Source organism: Suncus etruscus, chromosome 4 (assembly GCF_024139225.1).
Source record: "Suncus etruscus isolate mSunEtr1 chromosome 4, mSunEtr1.pri.cur, whole genome shotgun sequence".
Lineage (NCBI taxonomy): Eukaryota > Metazoa > Chordata > Mammalia > Eulipotyphla > Soricidae > Suncus > Suncus etruscus.
In genome coordinates, this window is record NC_064851.1 from 105,597,142 (window position 1) to 105,620,789 (window position 23,648).

General features: G+C 41.6%; 1 protein-coding gene and 1 pseudogene across 1 annotated transcript in view; one reads left to right on the forward strand and one right to left on the reverse strand.

The window, feature by feature from the left end:
* Positions 1-23,648, reverse strand: part of TENM3 (teneurin transmembrane protein 3) — a 745,099-nt gene that overhangs the window by 57,694 nt on the left and 663,757 nt on the right. Inside the window, 3 exon segments of the mRNA XM_049771415.1 lie at positions 5,752-5,898; positions 6,880-6,897; positions 8,480-8,506. Of these exon segments, the coding sequence (XP_049627372.1) occupies positions 5,752-5,898; positions 6,880-6,897; positions 8,480-8,506 (192 nt within the window).
* On the forward strand, positions 9,330-9,444 carry LOC126008168 (uncharacterized; annotated as a pseudogene).

Here is a 23,648-nt window from a genome sequence, read left to right on the forward strand (position 1 = left end):
AAGGTACCTACAATTCACTGGGTTATAGGAGTATTTATTTATTTTTGAACACAGAAGCCAGCCCCTGTAGGTGGACAATAATGTCCTTTGTTCACTCAACAACATGGGCAATAATTCTGTGCATTTGGCAAAGTCAGTTCTCAGTTGAAGTTTAATACAAACATGAGCTTCTGAAGAGATCCAAATGTCTCTTGGGAAAACTAGCAGGATGGTTTTAAACTTGACAGGTATTGGGAGAGCACCTCTCACCAAGCTGAATAGACCTTGCTGACTGGACTTCTTGACTAGAAGACATAGTTGACTAGACATCTTATAACTTTCTTTATGGCAAGCCGCAAAATTCTTTATGGTATTTTATTTTTTTGGTTTTTTGGGCCACACTCAGGGGTTACTCCTGCTATGTGCTCAGAAATCGCTCCTGACTTGGGGGACCATATGGGATGCTGGGGGATCAAACCAAGGCCCTTCCGAGGTCAGCCACGTGCAAGGCAAACGCCCTACTGCTTGCACCATTGCTCCAGCCCCATCCTTATGGTATTTTCAAGCAGATTGTGGTTAAATTTCTCAAAAGATTATGATATAAATAGCATTTTTTTTGTTTTTAAGCCACACATAGAGGTGTTCAGGGCTTGCTCTGGGCTAGGGATCACTACTGGAGAGGATTGGGGGATCCTATGGAGTGCTGGGGATTGAATCTGGATTGGTCACATGCAAGGCAGCTCCATAGTTAGTCTCTTGAAAAACAAACTTTCAATTATATTTTCTGAAAGCTAAATGAAATGGAGCCTGGGGCCCAGAGAGATAGTACAGCGGCGTTTGCCTTGCAAGCAGCCGATCCAGGACCAAAGGTGGTTGGTTCGAATCCCGGTGTCCCATATGGTCCCCCGTGCCTGCCAGAGCTATTTCTGAGCAGACAGCCAGGAGTAACCCCTGAGCACCGCCGGGTGTGGCCCAAAAACAAAAACAAAAACAAAAAAAAAAGAAATGGAGCCTGGAGGTTTCATAGAAATTCACAAAAATAATGCTTTCTTAGCTAAAAGGTTAGGATGATGGAAAGAAAAAAACTAAATATTTCCAACACACAGAGAAAAAACTATGTAGGAAACTTAGTTTTATGAATAACAATAATAGTTTCAACAATAATAAAATAATAACTTTCTCCTTTTTTTTTTTTTTTTTTTTGCTTTTTGGGCCACACCCTGTGACGCTCAGGGGTTACTCCTGCTCAGAAATTGCTCCTGGCTTGGAGGATCTTATTGGGATGCCAGGGACTGAACCAAGGTCTGTCCTGCATTGGCTGCATGCAAGGCAAACGCCCCATCACTGTGCTATTGCTATGGCTCCAACTTTCTCCATCTTTTAAAAAAGAAATTATTATTAAGACAGATTTTGGAAGTAGAAGATTAGGTGTCTATTGTCCCAGTATCATTTCTAGGTTCAAAATAAAATCATAGAAGAGCAATCCCTTTCAGTAACCATTTATGATTACATGCTAGACTTTCTGAGAATTTTCTGATAGATTTAAGAGTTTTTACTCCCTGGACTGACACCAGTGTGTATATACCTGGGCTGATAACTGAATACAAATATTTGCTATTCTTACTGGTTTCTCTCAGAAATTCAATCCTGAGTTGAAACCATTCTTTAGAGGGAAACATGGCCAAGGAAGATTCTTGAGTGCCATTGTATTGGGGAAATAAAGTGTTAAATACAGCAAATGAAGAGTTAAATCACTTCCCCCATTCCCTTCCCACCGTGGTTCCCACCAGCTCTTCCTCTAGGCAGTAGATGGTCCAGTTGCCAAAGAGGCAGGCTCGAATTTAGTCATTCATCTTGGTTAGTTTATAAAAAGCAAATGTTCATCTGGCATGTCGTCTGCAGGCCATAAAACTTGACGAGATTGACACCTTCTGAACTAATCAGTGGGAAATGCATTTTTACAAGCCTCTCTGCTAACATCAATCAGGAGAAGAATCTCATTTTCAACAGCTGAGATGCAGGGGTACATGCGGTGTTATTCTGCTGCCGAGTTTTATCAGTAACTCGCCCATGCAAGTGACGGATGGTTATGAATCTGGCTCCCCCTAACTGGAGAAAGCATTTTTCATTCTTTGCACTAAGATAGCTGGAACTAGCCTGGGCCAACAGCACTGATGACCGTCGTACGGAAATGGAAACTGTAGTAAAATTGTCTTCGTGGGGTAGCTTCTCAGCAACACCATGTGTAGGCTCAGGAATAGTAAGCTGGCTTATTATGATGGAACTTTGGCAGAGAAGCCAAACTAATAGAAATTGGTCATGTAAACAATAAGCTAAAGAACATCAGAACTGGTCCAAGCCCACTGAAGGCCAGGGGCACTACCTCAGAGAGGGGGCCATCAGTACTTGGATGAACCAAACAGATTTGAAACATCTCTCCAGAGAATCCTCCAGGGTTTCTCTTTATCATTGCTCTTTATCAGACCGCTGCCCTCCTTCATCAAGTGCTCATCTTTCTGGCTTCCAATGGATTTTCACAAGGGTGAGTAAACTTATCTTGCATAGGCTTTGTGTGTGGACCAGTCTGCTGCTACTACTCAACCTTGCCTTTAGCATTGTATAAGGAAGTCTTAGCAGGAAAGTGGTTGTGTTCCAATAAAACTTTATTGATAAAAAAGGTCTTGGGTCCAATGGTGATTATCTGCTAATCTTTGACCTTGCTTTGAAGTTTCTCTCCTGCCATATTCCCTTGGCTTCCTCACTCTACTTTTATTATCTGGAGGTCTTAAGGAGTGCATATTTTACTAAAGTTTCATTTTTGGGAAGTGTATGTGTGCTCCTTTTGCTCATACCAAGTCACCAGAATTAAAGGCCCAAGTTTCCTAGTTTTGTTTCATTTCCCTCCTTCCCTTCCTTCCTTCTTTCGTTTCATCCTCCCTTCTTCCCTCCCTCCCTCCCTTCCTTTGTTCTCCTTCCATTTCTTCCTCCCCTCCTCCTCCTTCCTTTTTTTTTTTTTTTGTTTTGGTTTTGGGGACACACAGAGCTTACTCCTAGCTCTGAATTCAGGAATCACTTTCAGCAGTGCCAGGGAATTCTATGAAATTCTAGGGATGGAACCTGGGTTGACTACATATGTGCAAGGCAAGTGCCCTACATGCTGTACTACTTCTCCAGCCCCTACATGCCCAAACTTTCTTGGTTAGTCTCTGTGCTGATTCTGACTTGCTGGTCAGAGCTAGAAAAAACTTGTGGTCAAGACAGAAAGCCAAATGTTTTCATTAGATAAGTTTAAATTTTATTTCAAATATATAATTAATGCCAACTACCATTTCTTAAAATATTTGAATTGTCCAGATATCTTCCTTCCCCCTAGATCCAACTTAGAGGCAGAACTATGGTACAGCATTTTTACATGTATTCCAAAGCTTCAAAGTATACAGGTGTAACTTTCATGGCCATTTAAAGTCACGTACTTTGCAATCATCATGAAATGTACTTATTACTGAATTGGGATCATGTTTTGGCTTTCAGTATATATTTTGGTTTGCCTACTTTAATGCTTTCTTTTAATGTTGATAACTCTATATAGATAAACCACCTAATTCCCAGCATCAACAAACTGTTTTCTTTCTATTTCCCACTAGATCGGGCATAGGACATCTTAAAAAATTTTTTTTAAATTGTTTTTATTTTTTGGTTTTCTTTGTCCCACACCCAGGGGTTACACCTGGCTCTGCGCTCCAGAAATTGCTACTGGGGGGGGGCGGTGAGGTGGCGCTAGAGGTAAGGTGTCTGCCTTGGCAAGCGCTAGCCAAGGAAGGACTGGGGTTCTATCCCCCGGCGTCCCATATGGTCCCCCCAAGCCAGGGGCAATTTCTGAGGCGCTTAGCCACGGAGTAACCCCTGAGCTTCAAATGGGTGTGGCCCCAAAAAACTAAAAATAAAAAATAAAAGAAATTGCTACTGGTAGGCTCAGGGGGACCATATGGGATGCGGTGAATCGAACGTGGGTCCCATACCAGTCAGTCACATACAAGGCAATATGCCCTATGCTGTGCTATTGCTCCAGCCTCCAAAATTAACGAAACTTTTTCTAAAACACACAATCCCATTAAAAGCAAGCTGAGTTTTGCACATTTCCTAGGGCAATGCAGTAGTGCTGCCATCAACCCTCTTTTTTCTCAAAGAGGAGAAACAACAGCTGAGACTTGGAAAAGGAGACTTAAGTTCCCCAGCAAGTTCTACTTCACTCGCCCCATCAGGGATCAGCCCTGGCATCATCTCTCCAGGTCATGTGGGTGAATCAAACACCACTCTGGGCATGTTCACAGGTCCCTGAACATCTCAGTGACATGCACTGCTAGTGACGATTGAGAAGAACAGGACGATGAGGCCCAATCCTTGTTATGTGCCCATCCTTGTTAATTGCCTCCATCCTGAATGACCCTCCTGTCCTGGCTTCCTGGAGGAGGGAACAATCTCGCTAGCTGCACTAGGCCCTTTCCTGCTGCTCCGACCCACAATTTCTCTTTTTTTTATTATATAATTTTTATGAGACCAATGTGAATTACAAGCCTTTCAGAGTATTTCAGGTATATAGTGACAGAATTAAGGCTATTCTCACCACCAGTATTGACTTCCCTCTGCCACAGTTCCCAGCATGCTCCCCATACCTCCACCCTTAGCCCCCTAGACTGCCTAGTGTATCAGGTCCTCTTAGTGTATAGCTTGTTGTAGTTTAGGTCTCTTAATTCTATTGTCATTGACTTTGGTTTATGTATTTAGGTTTTTACCTTTTTTTTTTTAATTTCTTGAGACAACTTGGCTCCTTGGTCCCATCCACTTTTTTGTTTCTCAGTTTGTAGGAAGACATAGAAAATATGAGGCGAGAAAGATATTTTCATGTTCTATGGTTCTGTTTAAAAAAAAAAAAAGCACTGAAAAAAAAACGCACAATTTCTTATATTTTGGTCAACCTCACTTGCAGCTGGCACCTGTGTGTTGTGCTGACTAACACAAAGTGGTGTGACCCAATGGTGGTTCCCACCAACCTCCAAACATTCAATTCCCTTCTGCTCTCTATTTTTCATGGTGCAAGAAAACGCACCCGAAAGAGCTCTGTCAGCAATGCCTGCAAATTTGTGATATGTTGGATATGGAATGAATTTCTGTGGAGAGCTGGTGGTGCCTTATGAGCTACTATTTAGGAGTAAGCCCTGGTGGTGTTCAGGGGGACCAAGGGGTGCTAGGGATTGAACCAAGGTTCAAGACATGCAAAAAAAGCAGGTGAGAGCTGAAGTGATAGCACAGTGGGGATGGGGCCTTGCCTTGCATGCAGCTGACCAGGGGTTCGATCACTGCCATCCCATATGGTTCCCGAGAACCACCAAGAATGATTCCTGAGCAAAGAGCCAGGAGTAATCTCTGAGCACTCAGGGTTTGGCCCCAAAACAAACAAACAAACAAACAAACAAAAAAGGTAGGCAGTATGCTATCCATCTTCTCTCTCTAGCCCTGGCAAGGATCTTTTGGGGCCATTGCATGCTTCGAAATCTTATTACCATGCCATTTATTTATTTATTTATTTATTTTGGTGATCCCCACTTTAATTGACATAAAACCACATGGGTTCATGCTTCACGACTGAAGGAATGAGATTCTAGGGTTTGGGATATTTATTTCTCTTTTGGGTCTTGGCAAGAGATCACGTTGATGCACTGCCACCCATCTGCTGGTCGGTAGCAGTCTTGGTGCCCAAGTGTGTCCACCTACCTCCTTCGTTGTCCTTGCTGTCTGTGCACAGAGTCTCCATGGCCACGTCACAGCCTGCTCCCCTCCAGCCGGGCTGGCAGACACAATGCCAGCCATTTTGGTCCAGGGTACATCTCCCATTGCTATTACACAGCCCTGGGCATCCCTCTGTTAGGAAAAACCAAGAAGGACAATACAAGTGATTTGAGGATGGCCAGTCTGTGTCCCGCGGATCAACAGATAAGAGACACTGAGTGGAAACAGGCCTTTCGAAACAGCACAAATACTGTAATTGCACATGGATAAAAACAGCAACCTTCACTTTACAGAATCTAATTCTGAACCCGAGTGGTATCTTAGATTGGCCTGACCCTTGAGACACCACTTACCTGTGAAGGACAGAAATCGAGGTAAAGCCCCACTAAACTGTTGTAGGCCAGACAAAATTAACTTCATTTTTTATTATTTTTTTTAAAATTATTTTTGTTTGCTTTTTTTTCCTTCAGCAAAGCAACAAGGTTGGTGGGTTGGATGGTTGGACCCAAAGCATTGCCATGAGATTATTATTATTAAAAAAAAAAATCCCTGCACAGAGCAGCTGTTTCTCCACTGGAACCCGCAGGAAGCCATGCGTTCTGAGAGCACCTTGTTGCTTTATTTTAATTTTTTTATTTTTTAAAATTTCCCCGGCAATTTGAAAAGCATGGGTGAGGAAATGAGGTGATGAGCTGATGTCCGAAAGAGAACCTTAATTTTGTCTGGTCTCACAGTTGCCGTCTATGCATGTGAAATTACAGTGTATTATTATCACCGCACAAAGTATAGGCTGGGATCCATGACTATACTTTATGCTAAGAGGACATTCCTTTTCACAGAAGAAGCAAAGCCCGGGAAATAGTGAAGCAGCTTTAGCATCTAATCTAACAAACATTGGGGTTCAGGCTGCATACGGATGGGACAGGACTGACAAGGGTTCTGAACTCAATGTAAGAGCTATGCATATCGGATTACTGAGGACGGACAAAATGAAATACCATCAGGACCACATTAAAACACGGAACAAAAACACGGTAGTGGCGTGCTTCAAGACAGAGCGCGGAAGAGTGATATTTTGTGACAATCTCCCTAAGGCTTTGGATGCTTTTTTACCTTTATATCCTATCTTGTCTGCTTTTATGGGCAAGGAGGGAAAATTTGGGAAATGATTAAAATAATTGAATATATCCAAAATCTCTACTTGTTTAAGTCTAACATGACATTTAAAAAAAAAACAATTTTTTGCCCCCTTTTTTTGGTTCATGATAATTGGCATGCAGCCAACATGATCTATGGATGAGAGCAATTGCCAGGTATGTTCTAGAACTCGAGTCTACAAGGGCACTGAGAGAACCACGAACGGTAAATGCCCTAAGATGGGGAGACTAATTACCTACCCATGAGACTTCTTTGCAGAGGTCTTTAGAATTTGTTATTTTACAAATATGGATATTTGTAAAAAAATAAATAAAATAAAAGACATGCTAGAGTGATTGGGTTTTATAAAACAGCATCTTTGCATAGCAATATTACTGTTGTTTTTTGATAATGAAATTTAAGGGAACAATCTGTTTGAAGTCTGGATTCAAGGGATTCTTCCCCTCCATTGCAAAATGGGATCTAAAAACATCTCTGAGAGATGTTCTGTCTCTTAAGAGCAGAGTTATTAGAAAGAAGATTTTGATCATTTGGTGTGACGAGGGAAGGTGAATTGGTCCTTCTGGTCATCACTGGACCAGGATGAGCTTAATTTGTCTGCTGCTTCTCTCTTCTACATCACCCCTCCATGTTCTGGATCATTTCATAGAAAGAAGGAGGGATTTTCCTCGTGAATGACTCACAAAAATTTTTTCTTTTGGGTTATTTTTTGTTTTAAACCAAAAAGATGTCATTGCCCTATTGACAAAAAGGTACAGTGGCTGACGGCATGAAGCCTAGTGTCGGATAGGAAAGCCTGGATATTGCCATGAATATTTTCATATTCTAATGAGAAGTACAAACAAGGGATAAGAAAATAGGGAATCCAAGGAGCAAAGGAAAGAGGATTTTCTCTTCTGAAAAAAAAAAAAAAAGTTTCCAGCTAGTTCTAGAACAACTGAAGACATGAGGATCTGCTGTTTTCTGCTGTCATTATTCGGTCAACAGAAGCCACAATGTTTGTGGGATTTTACAAAAGAAATGAAGAAAACATCAATTAGGATATTGCATATGTTCTGAGGAAAAAGTCCAAGAAATAGCCTTAGGAGGGCATGACAAATTGAGCTTCCTCTGGACAGAGGGGAACGAGAATTGTGACATACACAATTTCTTACTCTGAGATAAGAGAGTCTTTAATTTAGCATTAAATTTAAAGCTCGTTTGGGAATTGTCAACAATGAAGAGATTACAGCAAAGAAAAGATAATAATAATAAAAAAAAGAAGCAAAAAACAGCCAATGTCCTGCTATCTTCAGTTTTTGGTTTCCGTGAAAACTAATGCTTTACATAAGAATGAAGTCCAATAACCCAAAATTATAAAAATGAGACACGGACATTTACGTCTCGGCACTATAAATCTAAGGCACTTCACGTATGTGAGCCTGATTTTTTTTTTTTAGAGCTTACAAAAATATGCATGGAAAAAACAGTCTATTTTCAAACCCAGCGCGATTGGAAACACAGTTATAAAGAGATAAGTAAGAACAGAGACCAACAAAGAACAAGCATACAGTACCTTTCACTATCTTATCCAAATAGTGAGCTTGAGAAAGTAGAGAGAAAAAAAAAACAGACAGACATTTCAGAGGTGTCACGTGGGACGAGGGAAGTTTTCAGAATTTACATGCAAATCACTGCACCTGACATGAGACGCACATCACATGACAGAAATGCACTTTCGAGTTTCGCCCCAAAAATGCAACCTGGGCATATTTGAACCAGGGGAATCTTGGTTGATGGAAGAGTCAGCATTTTCAGGGGAGAGCTGCAGGTGAACCCACACTACCTTCTTCACGTTGTCTGGAGCACACCCGCCCGCTCTGATCCTGAGTCTTTAAAGCTAAGTTGAACAAAGGAATCTGTTCCTAATTATTAGCTTTAAAAGGAAAATGTTGTCAGCTCACTACCAGGAGCTCTACAAAGAAACTTTTTATTTTCTTGGTTGGATGAGAAATAAAATATTTAAAGTTGCTTGGTCAAACCCAAAAAACAGGTCAGCCACATGCAAGGCAAATATTCTCCCTGTATGTATGCTCAAAAGTTTGTTTCTAAGAACAGAATTGCATAGGGTAGCAAAGCAAAAATGTCCACACTGGAGCACTCGGAATCTATGTTCTAGAAGTTTCTCTTGCTACCTGTGAGATCAACTCACAGAAATCCTGTTTCATTCACCTTTTCTTTTGGGCTGCCTATGTACAGACAATAGGTCGAACCTTGAGATTCAGGAACCAAGGAAAGAATGAATGAAGGGAAAGAAAGCAAGAAACTGGGACCCATTGAGCTGCAGATTCAAAATAGGAAGGAAAAGGCAAGTGTATGTTCTACAGACAGCATTGAACTTCAAGTTCCCAACTGGATGGGGTCTAATCGCTTCTCGGCCTTTTGGCTAAGATCAGGTGTAGTATCTGTTCTTATCAGTTTAATTTCTGATATGTCATCTATCCAACTGGATGAGGTCCAGGGCCATGCTGGCTACAGGTTCCGTCAGGAAGGGCTGATAGCTCTAAGACTCTGCCTCTTTCCAAGAGTCACACCAAGAAAGGCTCTGGGTGTCCCACAAATGTTGATGGTAAGATCAGGAGGCAGGTGGGGCAGACTGTACTACACCTTGACTCTTTCATGAGGCTACAGTCAGGTTCCTACTGTCTCCTGGAATAGAAGCCTCATCTGGCCTCCCTTTTAACCCACTGTAGGGATAAAAAGAATCTTCCTAATTTCATGACTGGGTTAAAATAAATTTATGCAGATTTCATGATTTGAGAGAACTTCTCATGTTCACCCTGTGGTGCTCAAGGATGACTTCTGGCTCTTCACTCAGGAATAACTCCAGGTAGGACTTCAGGAACCTTCTAGAGGTCCCAGGGACTGAACCTGAGTCATTTGCATGCCAGGAAAGTGCCCTACTCGGTGTCCTATCTCTTCAACCCCTAAAATGGATTTTCAAAGATGCTTATGTTGGTTATTTTTCATGACGAACAGAAGCAAGCAGGGGCAGATAATTGAAGCTCCGGCTTTGAATGGGCCACTCATGCCTAGAGTTCTGTCATGTTTCTGAACAAAGCCACTATTACGACTAACATCTCACTTTGGCTCTAAAGAGACCCTTCACTTTGTCACTGAAAAGGAAGCATATATGGGGTGAAAGGACACTATGTAGATGGGGTTGAGGGGCAGGAATGAAGGTGAAGAGGAAATGGCTTAAGGATTGCTCCAAACCTATAAGAAAAATAATTATCATACCACGTTAAAAAGTGTACCACTAAACAGCTTTGCAGAATTTCTAACATAATTCTTAACATTGCAGACTATAACTCGAAATCCTAATAGCTTTCTGGTGTTTCAAATATAAAGTGACTTTAAAAATTTCAGGAGTTTCTGATTCCAGTTGGGTAGGAAATTCTTCAGCGATTAAAAACACCTCCAGGGCCAGTATGATAGCACAGCGGGGAGATGCATTTGCCTTGCACTTGGACAACCCAGGTTTCATCTCTCGCATCCTATATGGTCCTCCAAGTCCCTCAGGAATAATTCCTGAGTGCTTCTGGATGTGGCCCCCTAAAACAAAACAACAGACACCACCTTTTTTGGAGAGAAAAGCCCGTGTTTCACACCTGTTCACTGTTACTATGACACCCCCAAATAAGGAATGGATTCATTCTGATCAATGTGATGAGTCAGAAAAGAGAAGACATTATTTCCGATGTCATCAATCCCTGGATTTTAGCTAATGACCCAATATGAGCTGGGATAAAGACAGGCATATCACATGTTGAAGAAATTATCAGAAGTAAAACTGAAATTAGAAAATAGTTAAGTGCACAGTAGGTGAAAACATACACAACATTTCCCATAGCAATAATATTCCACTGCCAGGAGTTCATTCCTGAACACAGAGCCAGGAGTAACCCCTGAACACCACTGGGTGTGATCTCAAGACAAACAAACAAAAAATTATAAGGAGAGATGGGACAATGAGGAGGTGCTTGATTTGCACTCAATTTCCTCTGGTTCAATCTCCAGCATCCCCAGAGGGGCCTTCGAGCCAAGCCAAGTGAGATATCTGAGTACAGAGTCAGGAGTAAGTGTTGAGCACTACAAAAGTGGCCCCAAATAAATCAGGAAGATGAGAGGAAGGTGCCTATGCTGAAGGAATTGGGATGTATGAAAGATCCCCAAGATTAGAATTAATTGCTGAACAGCTTCCCTTTTGCTTATCAAAGTGATTGCCAGAGACCCGGAGAAGCAAGAGAACAAACCAAGTGGGTGACAGAGACAGAGCATGACCACCAAGTATGACGCTGTCCACAGAGCCACTGATGTGAGTAGTTATTAGGGACTCTGTTTCTGCTGCTAATACCGGTGTGGCTGCTGCATATTAAATATTTCTGTCTTTTCATGCAGCGACCGAAGAGACTCTTGGGGATCGCTGAGCTGTAGGCAAATAACTAAACTCCGAATGCCGGAAATACTTCTCAGTTTAATGACAATAATAAAATCTTAGGGGCCCCGTCTTCAACAAAGAGCAAAACTCAATACCATGAGCACACTAATGATGGAGCTAGAGATTCCTCACTCTGGCCATCCCTGACAAGACCTGGGAAGGGAGGACAGAGTTTGACTTAATATTGTGGGGTCCAGAACACTATAATGCCGACTTTAAAGAATGATCAGAATTAGTATCTGGCCATCCCTGACAAGACCTGGGAAGGGAGGACAGAGTTTGACTTAATATTGTGGGGTCCAGAACACTATAATGCCGACTTTAAAGAATGATCAGAATTAGTATCTCATTAAAGTTGTAAGTAGGGATCATGCTTTGATTATTCATGTCCCAGTTCCTGGGGCATGACAGAAAAGCTCCAGTCTGCAAATATGGACATATTAAATCCATTTATTCCAATCAGCCACTGTCTCAATCAGCCCATGAGCTGCAGACTCCTTGATTCTTTAATTGATACTCGCTGTACTGTTTTATTATGGATTACTCTGTCATAAAAGGTCCAGGACACAGACATCATTTTAAACACTGCAAACCAAAGGACTTGAGTTATCCCTCACTACAGAATTCTCATAGGACAACCAGGATAAAATCTTATAAATAGTGTATCTTATTTTAAAGAGGCAACTGAATTCAAACAACTAGTGAGATGGTGCCATCAAGTAAAAACAGTGTGTGAGTGTGTGTGTGTTTCTTTCCATAAAGCTTAGGGAGTTTTTGCCCACCCCTCTGCTCCCTAAGTTGGTAACATTTAAAAAAAGAAAAAGAAAAAACATGTTTTAGGGCCAGAGTGATAGCACAGCAGCAGGGCTTTTGCCTTGCTTGCAGCCAACTCTGGACAGGCCCTAGTCGGAATCCTGGCATTCAATATGGTCCCCAGAAACCTGCCAGGAGTGATTTCTAAGTGCAGAGCCAAAAGTAACCCCTCAGTGCCATTCAGTGTGGCCCCCAAATCAAAAACCAAACCAAACCAAACAAAACAAAAAAGAAGTTTCATAGAAATTGCTCCCATTGTGCCAGTTTTTAATTTTTTCTACTTTGGGAAGTTGGTATTAAAGAATCCAGACAACCTGATCGCTTCTTCCATGTACTTAACCCAAGCCAAATACCACAGTTCAGTTCAAATCATTCTTTTTACCCAAACATTCCAAGAGAGTGAACTAAAATTTTTTTCAGCCAGGAGCGACTTCTGAGTGCATAGCCAGGAGTAACCCCTGAGTGTCACCGGCTGTGGCCCAAAAACCATAAAAAAAAAAAAAAAAGAGGGGCTGGCATGGTGGTGCTTGAGGTAAAGTGTCTGCCTTGCCAGCACTAGCCTAGGACGGACCGTGGTTCGATCCCCCGGCATCTCATATGGTCCCCCAAGCCAGGAGTGACTTCTGAGCGCATAGCCAGGAGTAACCCCTGAGCGTCACTGGCTGTGTCCCAAAAACCATATAAAAAAAAAGATTTTTTTTCTCCCCTCATTTCAGTCAGCCATACCCTTCCCCAATCTAGATCTTATAAAAAGGTATGTTGAAATAAATAGTTTTAGAATGTCATTATTGCTAAAAAGAGAAGGCACTGTAGGCTACAGATTCTGTAGAGAAAAGTGGTAGGAATGAATCTGGCATTTCCTTCCATCTGGGGTTTCAGGCCTTAAGTAGATTTATTACATCTGCACAATGGTTGGGAAGAAGAAAGCCTCTTCCTGATACTGGCAAGCACACAGGGTATATGTCAGCTGTTGGGATTGATATAGACACATTTAGTGCTCATCTCTGTCCACACTATAATCTCATCCACATACCAACCCTGCCTGCAACACAGCTCCTCTGCTTACTCCCTGCCTGAGTTCACTGCAATGGCCTAAGCTCAAACACATTTCCTGCTATTTCCTTGGTATGGTACACATTTTAGTAGCCTTGGAAACAAAACTCTGCAGACAACTTTGTTTGTTTGGGGGCCACAGACAACACTGTTTGTGGGGTGACACCCAGTTCTACTGCTAGGGGTATGGGTGCTGAGGTAATTCCAGTAGGATTTTGGGGTAAGCCAGGGACACGGGTGACTTCTGCTTGCAATATGTGCTTATCCTAGAGACCCATTTCTCTGGCCCACACACAACTTTGGACACTAATAAAAAGATTCACGCAAGTATTGCTTATGCTAAATGACTATTTGAATTGACTCTAGAGAAGTTTGATATGGTGAACTTGTATATCATAGCTTCTTAAATGGACTCTATAGAGTCTGAACCAATCTAAAGGCAGGAAAAATAACTAGTGGATATGTTCACCTTTGGTCAATATTAAATGAGCATAATTCCCCATCAGCCATCATGACTTTTGTCTATCCATGACATTTAATATTTAAGAAAAATGTATACAAACAAAATAAGTGAAATACACGGATCTTTTCTCTTTTTAGTCTTTCTTTTTCTTTTGGGGTAGGGACACAGCCAGCAGTGCTCAGGATTTACTCCTGGTTTGCACTTAGGGATCACTTCTGGTAGGGGCTCTGGAGGCCATAAGTGATGCCAGGGATTGAATGTGGTTTACTGAGTGTAAAGCAAATGCCCTCCCTGCTGTACCAACTCCTTTTGTTAGTTTTCTTAAAATTAATAAACTAAAATAAATAAAAAAATAGTTTTCTTAAAAATATCAGGAAATGGGGTTGGAGTGGTGGCGCTAGAGGTAAGGCATCTGCCTTGCAAGTGTTAGCCTAGGATGGACCGCAGTTCGATCTCTGGGCATCCCATATGTTCCCCCCAAGCCAGGGGCAATTTCTGAGCACATAGCCAGGAGTAACCCCTGAGTGTCAAATGGGTGTGGCCCCCCAAAACAAAAAACATCAGGAAAAAGGCTGGAGTGATAATACAGAGAATGGGGTGCTTGCCTTACACTTGGCCTACTTGGGCACTCCTGAGTATAGAGCCAGGAATATGTCCTGATCACTACAGGATGTGTTCCCAAAAGAAACAAACAAATCAGGAAAAGTAAGCAAAGTTGAACCATCCTTATAACTCACCTAAGAAAAAACGTAGCATATTTTGGAGAAGTCATAGAAATAGCTCTTTTTCAAAGATAATCTGAAGAGAAAGTGATTTTTCATTATGTGTGGAGTAGGGTGTGCACCTATGTTCACTATGTGTGAACTATGCATTTCTGAGCTCTTCTTCATGAGACGATGTTGGCCATACAAGTCAGCGACCCACTTCTTCTGAGTACAATGTAACAGTCATATCTGTACATGGTATTTCTTCAACCAATTTCAAAATTAAATAAAAAAAATGGAAAAAATGTGTAGAATTCTCAACCCAAAGTGAACGTTTTCTTTAATCCTTTTTAGGATAAAAAGCCTTTCCTCAAGCTGTTTTTCAGTTGTTGCAACTGTGAAACTTTTTTTTTTTTTTTGGCAAGTGATGGGTCTTATTATTAACTCAACTGAAATATTCCTGGGTGAAAAGGTGGTCATTAATTCACTATGCAGGCATTACTGACACCATGTCTATGACATTATCTGTTTTCATGACAATTCAATTTCTGTTAACAGAGATGTATTCATCACAAGCATAATTTTTTCACCTATTCCACTCTACACGTACATGCAAGGACAAAGGAAAAGTCATGGGGCTGGGGGCATAAAACACAACTTCAGGGAAGACAAGTAGCAAGGAAAATTGGGATTGGGGAACGGGGAATTGCCTTCAAACAGAACTGGACACCTTTCATGCATCTTGCACCAGTCATCCAAGCACCTGCTTTTGGAAAGTAGGTGAAGCCAGAAGTATTGGCAGGGGAGGGAGTTGAAAGCTCCAGTCATAAGCTCAGCAAAGCAGGGAGCTATAGCTATGTGAACATTAGATACACTGAGGAGGTACATGAAGCTCCAGGGCTCCAGTGAACATCTCTGCTCCATAGGGATACATACATCTGGATGCCTTTATGAAGTCTCTGAATTCCAGTGGTTTCAGTCATTATAGTGTGGCAGGCAAAAGCTCCCTTACTACCAGCACCACCCTACACACTTTCTTGTTGATCCCGGCAGATGAGTCTTCTGAGATAAGCTGGACTAGTCTGTGGCTACAGAAACTTGACCTACAGTCTATTTGGAAGAGAATAAATAAGGATAATGGGTATAATGAAAGACAAGCCAAAATAAAGAACATAGACAGCCTCTTCAAAGATACTAAGCCAAAAACTTCTGAAGACTAAGGCAAAAACGAACTGCACAAGACCAATAGGCAGATAGGACACACAAATGAAAAAACACAAAAACGGGCCGGGAGAGATAGCACAGCGGCGTTTGCCTTGCAAGCAGCCGATCCAGGACCAAAGGTGGTTGGTTCGAATCCCGGTGTCCCATATGGTCCTCCGTGCCTGCCAGGAGCTATTTCTGAGCAGACAGCCAGGAGTAACCCCTGAGCAACGCTGGGTGTGGCCCAAAAACAAAACAAAAAAAACAACAAAAAAAACCCCACAAAAACAACAAAAAATTACAAAAGCATTGCAAGTTTAAGTAATTCTGACATTATCAAACATCAACAGTCAGTAATGCCAGTTAAGGGAAATAGATGACATCCAAAGGCAATCGGACCAGGTCACCATCAGAATTCTTTGCAGAAACCAATCCTAGGAGATGGTGAGATGACAGATTAACAATCCAAAAGGTAAATGCTTCTCTCTGCTGTGAACAGAAATTGAGTGAAATACTGACAGTGGCACAATAAAGATAGAGGATTGATATCAACCTACTACAGACATCAAGACATAGAGCAATTACCAGGAAGTTAACAAAGGATGATCTTCTAGAAACTTACTGATCAGATGAGGCTAAGAAAGTCTCAACCCTGGGCTGAAGCACTGTTGCAGCAGTAGGGCGCTTGCCTTGCACCTGGCTGACCCAGGAGAGAGACCCGGGTTTGATCCCCAGCATTCCATATGGCCCCCCTAGCCAGGAGCAATTTCTGAGTGCATAGCCAGGAGTAACCCCTGAGCATCACTGAGTTGTGGCCCACCAAAAAATATATATAAAGAAAGTCTAGACCCTAGAGAAAAGTATACACATTCTTCTACTGTACACAGATATTCAAGGACAGAGGACATGTTGGGGACACAAATAAAAATCTTATCGTGCATTTTCATCATGACTACAATGGTCTGAAGCTAGAAATCGAACACAAAAAGAAAACTGAGTGGTAACACAGTCAAGTGTGAAAGCCTAACATCATGCATGTGAACAATTCTGGGGTAAACTATGTGATCAAAGGAATAAATTAAAAAAACATCTGCAGATGACCAGCAGATATGAGGAGAAAGTGGGGGGGGATCTCCACTAGGATTGGGGCAGCAATTGGGGGTGGAAAGCAGAAGGCTCACAACACCCATCGGCAGAGAAAGAGGGACTCAAGCAACCCAGCAAGACAGCTATAGAAACTTAAAAAAAAAAAAAAAGAATCAATAAAGCCAAAGAGCCAATAGAAGAAACCAAATAACAACAATTAAAGAAGTAAAATGAAGGGCTATGAAATCAGGATACAATTTAAAAAAAAAAAAACAAAAACTGGTTATTCTTCATAAAGGCCGCCTAAGAATAAAATAAAAAACCACCACCACCACCACCAAAATGCTAATTAAAAAGTTCAGAAATGGGCAAGATGAAATCACCACCACCATTAAAGAAAGATGAAAGAGCCCAACAAATAGAGGAAGGAAGAAAAAGAAAGGAGGCGGAAGTTCATTATTTGACAGTACACACAGAACTTGACTAAAAATTAAATAAAGACTGAAATATAAGTCTGGAAACTGTAAAATATAAAGAAAAATTGTTGAAACGCTCCTAGTCGTTGAGCTCAGAAAGCTATTTGGAAACAAAACTAATCATGGCCAAGGAGACAAAAGACAAGATAAACATCTGGAACTACAAAGAAACTAAAGAGCCTGCACAGTGAAGAGAAATAGTGCAACACCAGAAACAAAAGCTGCTAGTTAAGAAAAAGTTATTTGGGCCCGGAGAGATAGCACAGCGGTGCTTGCCTTGCAAGCAGCCGATCCAGAACCTAAGGTGGTTGGTTCGAATCCCGGTGTCCCATATGGTCCCCCGTGCCTGCCAGGAGCTATTTCTGAGTAGACAGCCAGGAGTAACCCCTGAGCACCGCCGGGTGTGACCCAAAAACCAAAAAAAAAAAGAAAAAGTTATTTGTATCCCACAAGGTGATAAAGGGGTGGATATACGCAATATAAAAAACAAACTCATACCACTCAACAATAACAACAATGCAATCCACATGAAAAAAAGACAAAACACTTGAATGAACTCTTCTCCAAAGAAGACACTGAGAAAATTCTCAAATTCACAAAAATAGACTCGATGTTATCTCTCATTAGGGGAAAACAAAGCAGAATCATCATAAGCATCTGATACTGGTGACAAGAACCCATCTCAAGTAGATCAGCACGCAAATAATTGTTAAGCAAACAGAAACTCTGGGGTGGGGGGGCGATGGCATTGTAGGAGGGAATGAAAATTGGGTATTCTCCATGGAAATTTCTCAATCAAATGAAAACGGAAATTCCACTTTGGAATGATCTAGCAAGAACACCCCTGGACATTCGCAAAGGGCTATTTAGAATTCTAGGTCCATAGCATCATTTTTCACAGAAACCAAGATGAATAAAAAAGAAGAAAAAAAAGCCAAAACAGAATGAACCACAGCCCATGCATGGAAGCCCAATGAAAAAGCAATGCCCTACACACTCAATTGAACATCACTAGGCCATTATGAAAGTAAAAATGGTATTTTTGGGGAGACAGCATACATGGAACTTGAGTTGCTGAAGCTATGTGAAATACATCAAGTGAAAGGCCAGGAGAGAAAATTTCGCTCCTGTGTGGAATATAAGGCAAAGTGTGAACTGGTAAGACAGAATAAAGTGAAAGCTGAACATTCTGCAAAAGCAATGGAAAGAGGGGCCCGGAGAAAATAGCACAGTGGCGTTTGCCTTGCAAGCGGCCGATCCAGGACCAAAGGTGGTTGGTTCAAATCCCGGTGTCCCATGTGGTCCCTCGTGCCTGCCAGGAGCTATTTCTGAGCAGACAGCCAGGAGTAACCCCTGAGCACTGCCGGGTGTGACCCAAAAATGGAAAAAAAAAAAAAAAGGCAATGGAAAGAGGAAGAAAATGGGAGAGACAAGCAAAGCAACCCTCTTAAGATATTGAACCTCTTAAGATATTGAAGGCAATGAGTGCCGTAGTAATAGCACAGCAGTGGAGCATTTGCCTGGCATGCTGCTGACTTGGGACTGACCTGGGTTCAATCCCCAACAGCTCATATAGTCCCCCGAGCCTGCTAGGAGTGATTTTAGTGTGTAGACTCAGGAGTACCCTTGAGTGCTGCCAGGTGTGATCCCCCAAAACGAAACAAAAAGATGTTGAAGGCACTAAAGTGTTGTCTATATACCTTATAGTAAATTTAAATTTCTGTAGAAAACTTATTTAGTATAGAAATGTAAATTTTATGATATAAGTTTACTATGTGTCAGGTTATACTTCTGAAGTACTATAATAATAATATAGTATTGTGATATAAATGGTAAGTCCTTTAAATTGATTAAGAAATAAATTTAGCAGGGCCAGGGAGATGGTACAAAGGGTTGGACCTCAGATTTACATGCAGAATCCCTGGTTTCAATACTAGGCACCTCATGATTCCCAGAGCAACACTGGGTTATTTGGCTCCATACAAAGCAAAACTAAACACACGTGATTTAGCGCCATCTAACATGAACTTGGGAATGGCCCAGGGCAAGAGTGGAGATCTTGGGTTCAGGTTCTATTGTGCATTCATAGAAAAGTTATGTCATGAGGCTGGAGAGATAGCATGGAGGTAAGGCGTCTGCCTTGCATGCAGAAGGATGGTGGTTCGAATCCTGGCATCCCATATGGTCCCCCGAGCCTGCCAGGAGTAGAGCCAGGTGTAACCTCTGAGCGCTGCCAGGTGTGATCCAAAAATAAAAAACAAAAAACAAAAAAAAAGTTATGTCACTTTTCTAGACCTGAGTTCTTTCATGGTGATTTTTGTTGCTTCTACCTGATAAGGCTGTTGTGAGGATTTAAAAAAAAAAAAATTCAGTAAATGTTGAGCATCCTGCACTAAGTTCAGTCAAAACTCACTTTTACTCTTATGAATAAAGTGAGCCTGAAAAGGACAAATTCACGAAGTAACTGATATTGTAGAAGAGATGAAAACATTCTGATTTCAAACTAAAAATGTCTTGGAATAGCCAATTATTTGCTTACATAATCCAACAAAGCTTCAGAGCCCCTAGAATGCCAGAATAATCCTCCCTCAGACTCCAGACCCTCAAGATCTAATATTTAGAATGGGCATGAACATTCTTGATCTGAACTGACTTATTGCAGAGTGGGCACTTTGGGGTTCAGAAGTTTCATTATTTTTGTTTCACACAACCTCTCTACTGGCAGCTTGGGAGAAATTCCCATCAAATTTGACATTCAACGGTCTGGAATCAAGGCCCAGCCTCTCCTAGGTCTTGTGCCCTCTCGTAATTTATTTATTTTGAGCAGGGTGAATTCATGCTTTGTGAAGGAATGAATATGTGTAACCCATTTCATTGGCTCATAAATTCACAACTACCAGTCACTTTTTCCAAATCTCTATTTGGAAACGAAGCCATTTCAATATGCTTTGTATGCAAACTCCTCTCTATTACAATTGTGCTAACATATTTTTTTCATTCTGGTTTTTCCTTCAGAAAGACACTGAACAGATGTGCTGGGATATTTATTGTTAATGCGCAAAGTGGAAGGATGTAAGTTTGTGTCATTCCTAGGGCCGCAGGAGAGTTGCTCCTGGTGTAAACCGCTTTCCCCACGGCTGGCAAGGGTTACAATGGTGCTAGACTGGGAGAGTCCACCAGGAGGGCACAGCTGAGACCTTTACTCTCTGCCTTATTCCTACTTGGGCTAGAAGTTCAGAGACTCATGCATTGGGGAACAAGAAGAGAATGTGGGTATTTGCAATAAACACATGGACTATCTTCTCTTTGCTTTCTTGGTTTATTTTGGGGCCACACTTTTGGAGGACCTCAGGGCTGACTCTTGGCTCTAGACTCAGGGATCACTTCTGGTGGGGACCCTTTGGGGTACCTGGGAGCAAACCAGGTATGTCAGGCAAGTGTTCTTACCCACTGGATTATCTCTTCTGCCCCTTCTCTTTGCTCTTTATGGCAATTCTAAGGTGCCTTTCTCTCCTGGCATATCCATCTAATATAGTTGGATCGGATCACTCAGACACATAATAACCACTACTGGGGACTCAGCTGAAAGCCAAGAGTTGGAGAGTATGTGAAAGCTTTATTTTACACTTGATTGTTCATGTGGGGATTAATTAAGGAATACCTAATGCCATTAATTCACAATTAGACCACTTATGTCTAACCGCATGCTTTCGATGCATCCATATATAAATATTCATTCTGGAGAGAATGATAATCATTCAGCACCATAACAATTAAACAGCTGTAACTTGTCTCATGCATTAAGTGATGGAGCTGAGGGCAAGCTTCAGAAGCAGATGGCCTAACCCATCCAAGCTTAATGTTAAAGACTTTTTTTTTTTTTTAAAAAAAAAGAGGTGTTGACAAATCAGAACAAGAAGGGGTAGTTCGCATGCAAAACTGTCAATTTGCAATGTAGATGAGCCTCCTAAAAAAAACTCCAAACTTAGTGTATAGAAAAGAAAAAAAAATCCCACGAAGCCCTCTTGTAAGAGGAAGGCATTATATTGTATTTAGATGAAGTGGCTTCCCCACCAACATAATTATTTACTAATTCATTCACCCAACAGGGCTTAATGGAAAAGCAGCTGGCAGAGTATTCATATTTATGGAGTTATCCAAGGCATATGCCTGCGAGGTCCCAGGAATAATAGCCGTATTTCAGACAGCTGTTTTTCAACTCCCCCTAAAATGTGCTCAGGGAGAAGAGGGTCAAGGAAATGGTGGGAAAAGGAGAAAGAGGAAAAAGTTGGCTCTAGTCATTTATCATCATCATCATCACCATCATTTGAAAAGATTTGTGGGTAAACAGCAAAAGGGAAGGCTGAAGAAACAATACAGAGGTTAAGGGCTAGCCCAGATCCCAGTTTAATCTTAATCTCTGGTTTAGCTGGGTATGGCCCCAAGGTCACCTTGAGCTGGGGTGGGTGGAGTATGAAAAGGAGAATCAAGCCGTGGCTGGCTGCTGTAGCTGCTGACAACATCATCAAACTTGCATTTTAAAACGGGATGGGAGCTGTTAAGAGACAGTAGAGTGAGCGAGGCACTGGTCTTGCAGGCAGCTGACCTGGGTTCTATCCCTAGCACCCCACAGGATCTCTCATTCACCAAGAGAAGTCCTGATGCTTCTCTTTTTGTTTTGTTTGTTTGTTTGGTTGGTTGGTAGGTTTTTAGGTCACACCCAGCAGCGCTCAGGGGTTACTCCTGGCTCTGTGCTCAGAAATCGCCCCTGGCAAGCACGGGGACCATATGGGATGCGGGATTTGAACCATGGTCCTTTTCCATGCAAGGCAAATGCCTTACCACTGTGCTATCTCTCTGGCCCCTTGGTGCTTCTCTTTCTGAAGCTCATTGACGCACTGACCTGTGTGCAAAAATGGTCCTTCTGAGTCTCAAAGAGGACCTCACTGTCACTGTCTGAGTTTTCTTACTGCCAGGAACGATCCCTGAGCGCAGAGCCAAGATTAAGCCCTGAGCACTATCTTACTGGTTCACACTTGCTTTGCCTTATATTCCACACAGGAGTGGAATTTTCTCTCCTGGCCTTTCACTTGATGTATTTCACATAGCTTCAGCACCTCAAGTTTCATGTATGCTATCTCCCCCAAAATACCATTTCTACTTTCATAATGGCCTAGTGATGTTCGATTGAGTATGTAGGGCATCACTTCTTCATGGGACTTCCATGGATGGGCAGTGGTTCATTCTGTTTTGCCTTTTTTTTTTTTTTTTGAGTCCAAAATTTGGCTTTTGAGGCCAAAAAGAAATTAAGTATGTGGGCATAGAATGAGAATGAGCTAGAATCGACATTACCACCTCTTAAAAGGCTGGTGGTGTTCTCACGTACGTTCCCAGGTTTCTGGTGGGAAGAACGTGGCTTATAATCTGACAACAGTTACATTCTCTCCTTCCTTGCTAATTCTGGAAAGTAGATTCTTTCTCGTACCTGGGCACACTCCCCACTTGCTTTAGACCAAAACTTCTCAATAAAAGGCACATAATGAACTTGGCAAAAACGGAAAAGGAGCGTTTTTCATTTTTATTTTCAGTTAAATTATATCTCCAGTCAATTGAGCTTTAAACCTGCCTTGATACCAGGTCTAGGCAGAAACAGCATCTTAAGTGATATTTAAAAAGATGAAAATCAATGAGGTGTTCCAAATTGAGGAAGAAAAAAAAAAAGCCCAGCAGCTCAGGAGATGCACAGTGGCAGGCTTTTAATAAAACAATATTGTGCGTATTTGACAGATATCCAAATGGGTTCTTATTCAGATATCAGGAGTCTCGATAAACCGTTAAAAATAAAAACTGTAATTGAGTTAAGAGGAGGAGATAAGATTTGACAAACTCAAAGAGCAATTTTAGGCATCTGATAGGTGCCTATTTAAAAAAAAATTACTAAGGCAGAAATCTACTGTAATTTATATGTCCCAAGGATAATCACATCATTTACAAATTGTTTCTCTAAGACACAGAGCCTGTATCCGGGAAATCATTGGAAGACACTTAAGAAAGTGACTGAAATAGGAAGCCACCTAGTTCATGGTGGACAATAAACAGAAAATAAAATAAACATAGGACAGGGCACCAGGATGGTGGGTCTGGGGTTATCAGATTCCAGAGATGAGGTCATGATACCTCATAGATACCCAGGCTCCCTGGTGATCATAGAACAAGTCACAGAAGCCGCCTTTGCTAATTTCCTGCTCTTTCTACAGCTCAGAGAAGTAGCTTTAAGTTTTATTTCTCCTGAATGTGTTGCCTTGAAGGCTGATGGTCTTCATAATAAACTGAGGAGGAACAAACTTAACTTAGGGTGGTAAACAGGACTTAATTTGTACCAAAGAAACAATTGAGAGTTAGAGTTTTTTTTTTTTTCTGTATGGTAATGGGGATGGATCTCAGGG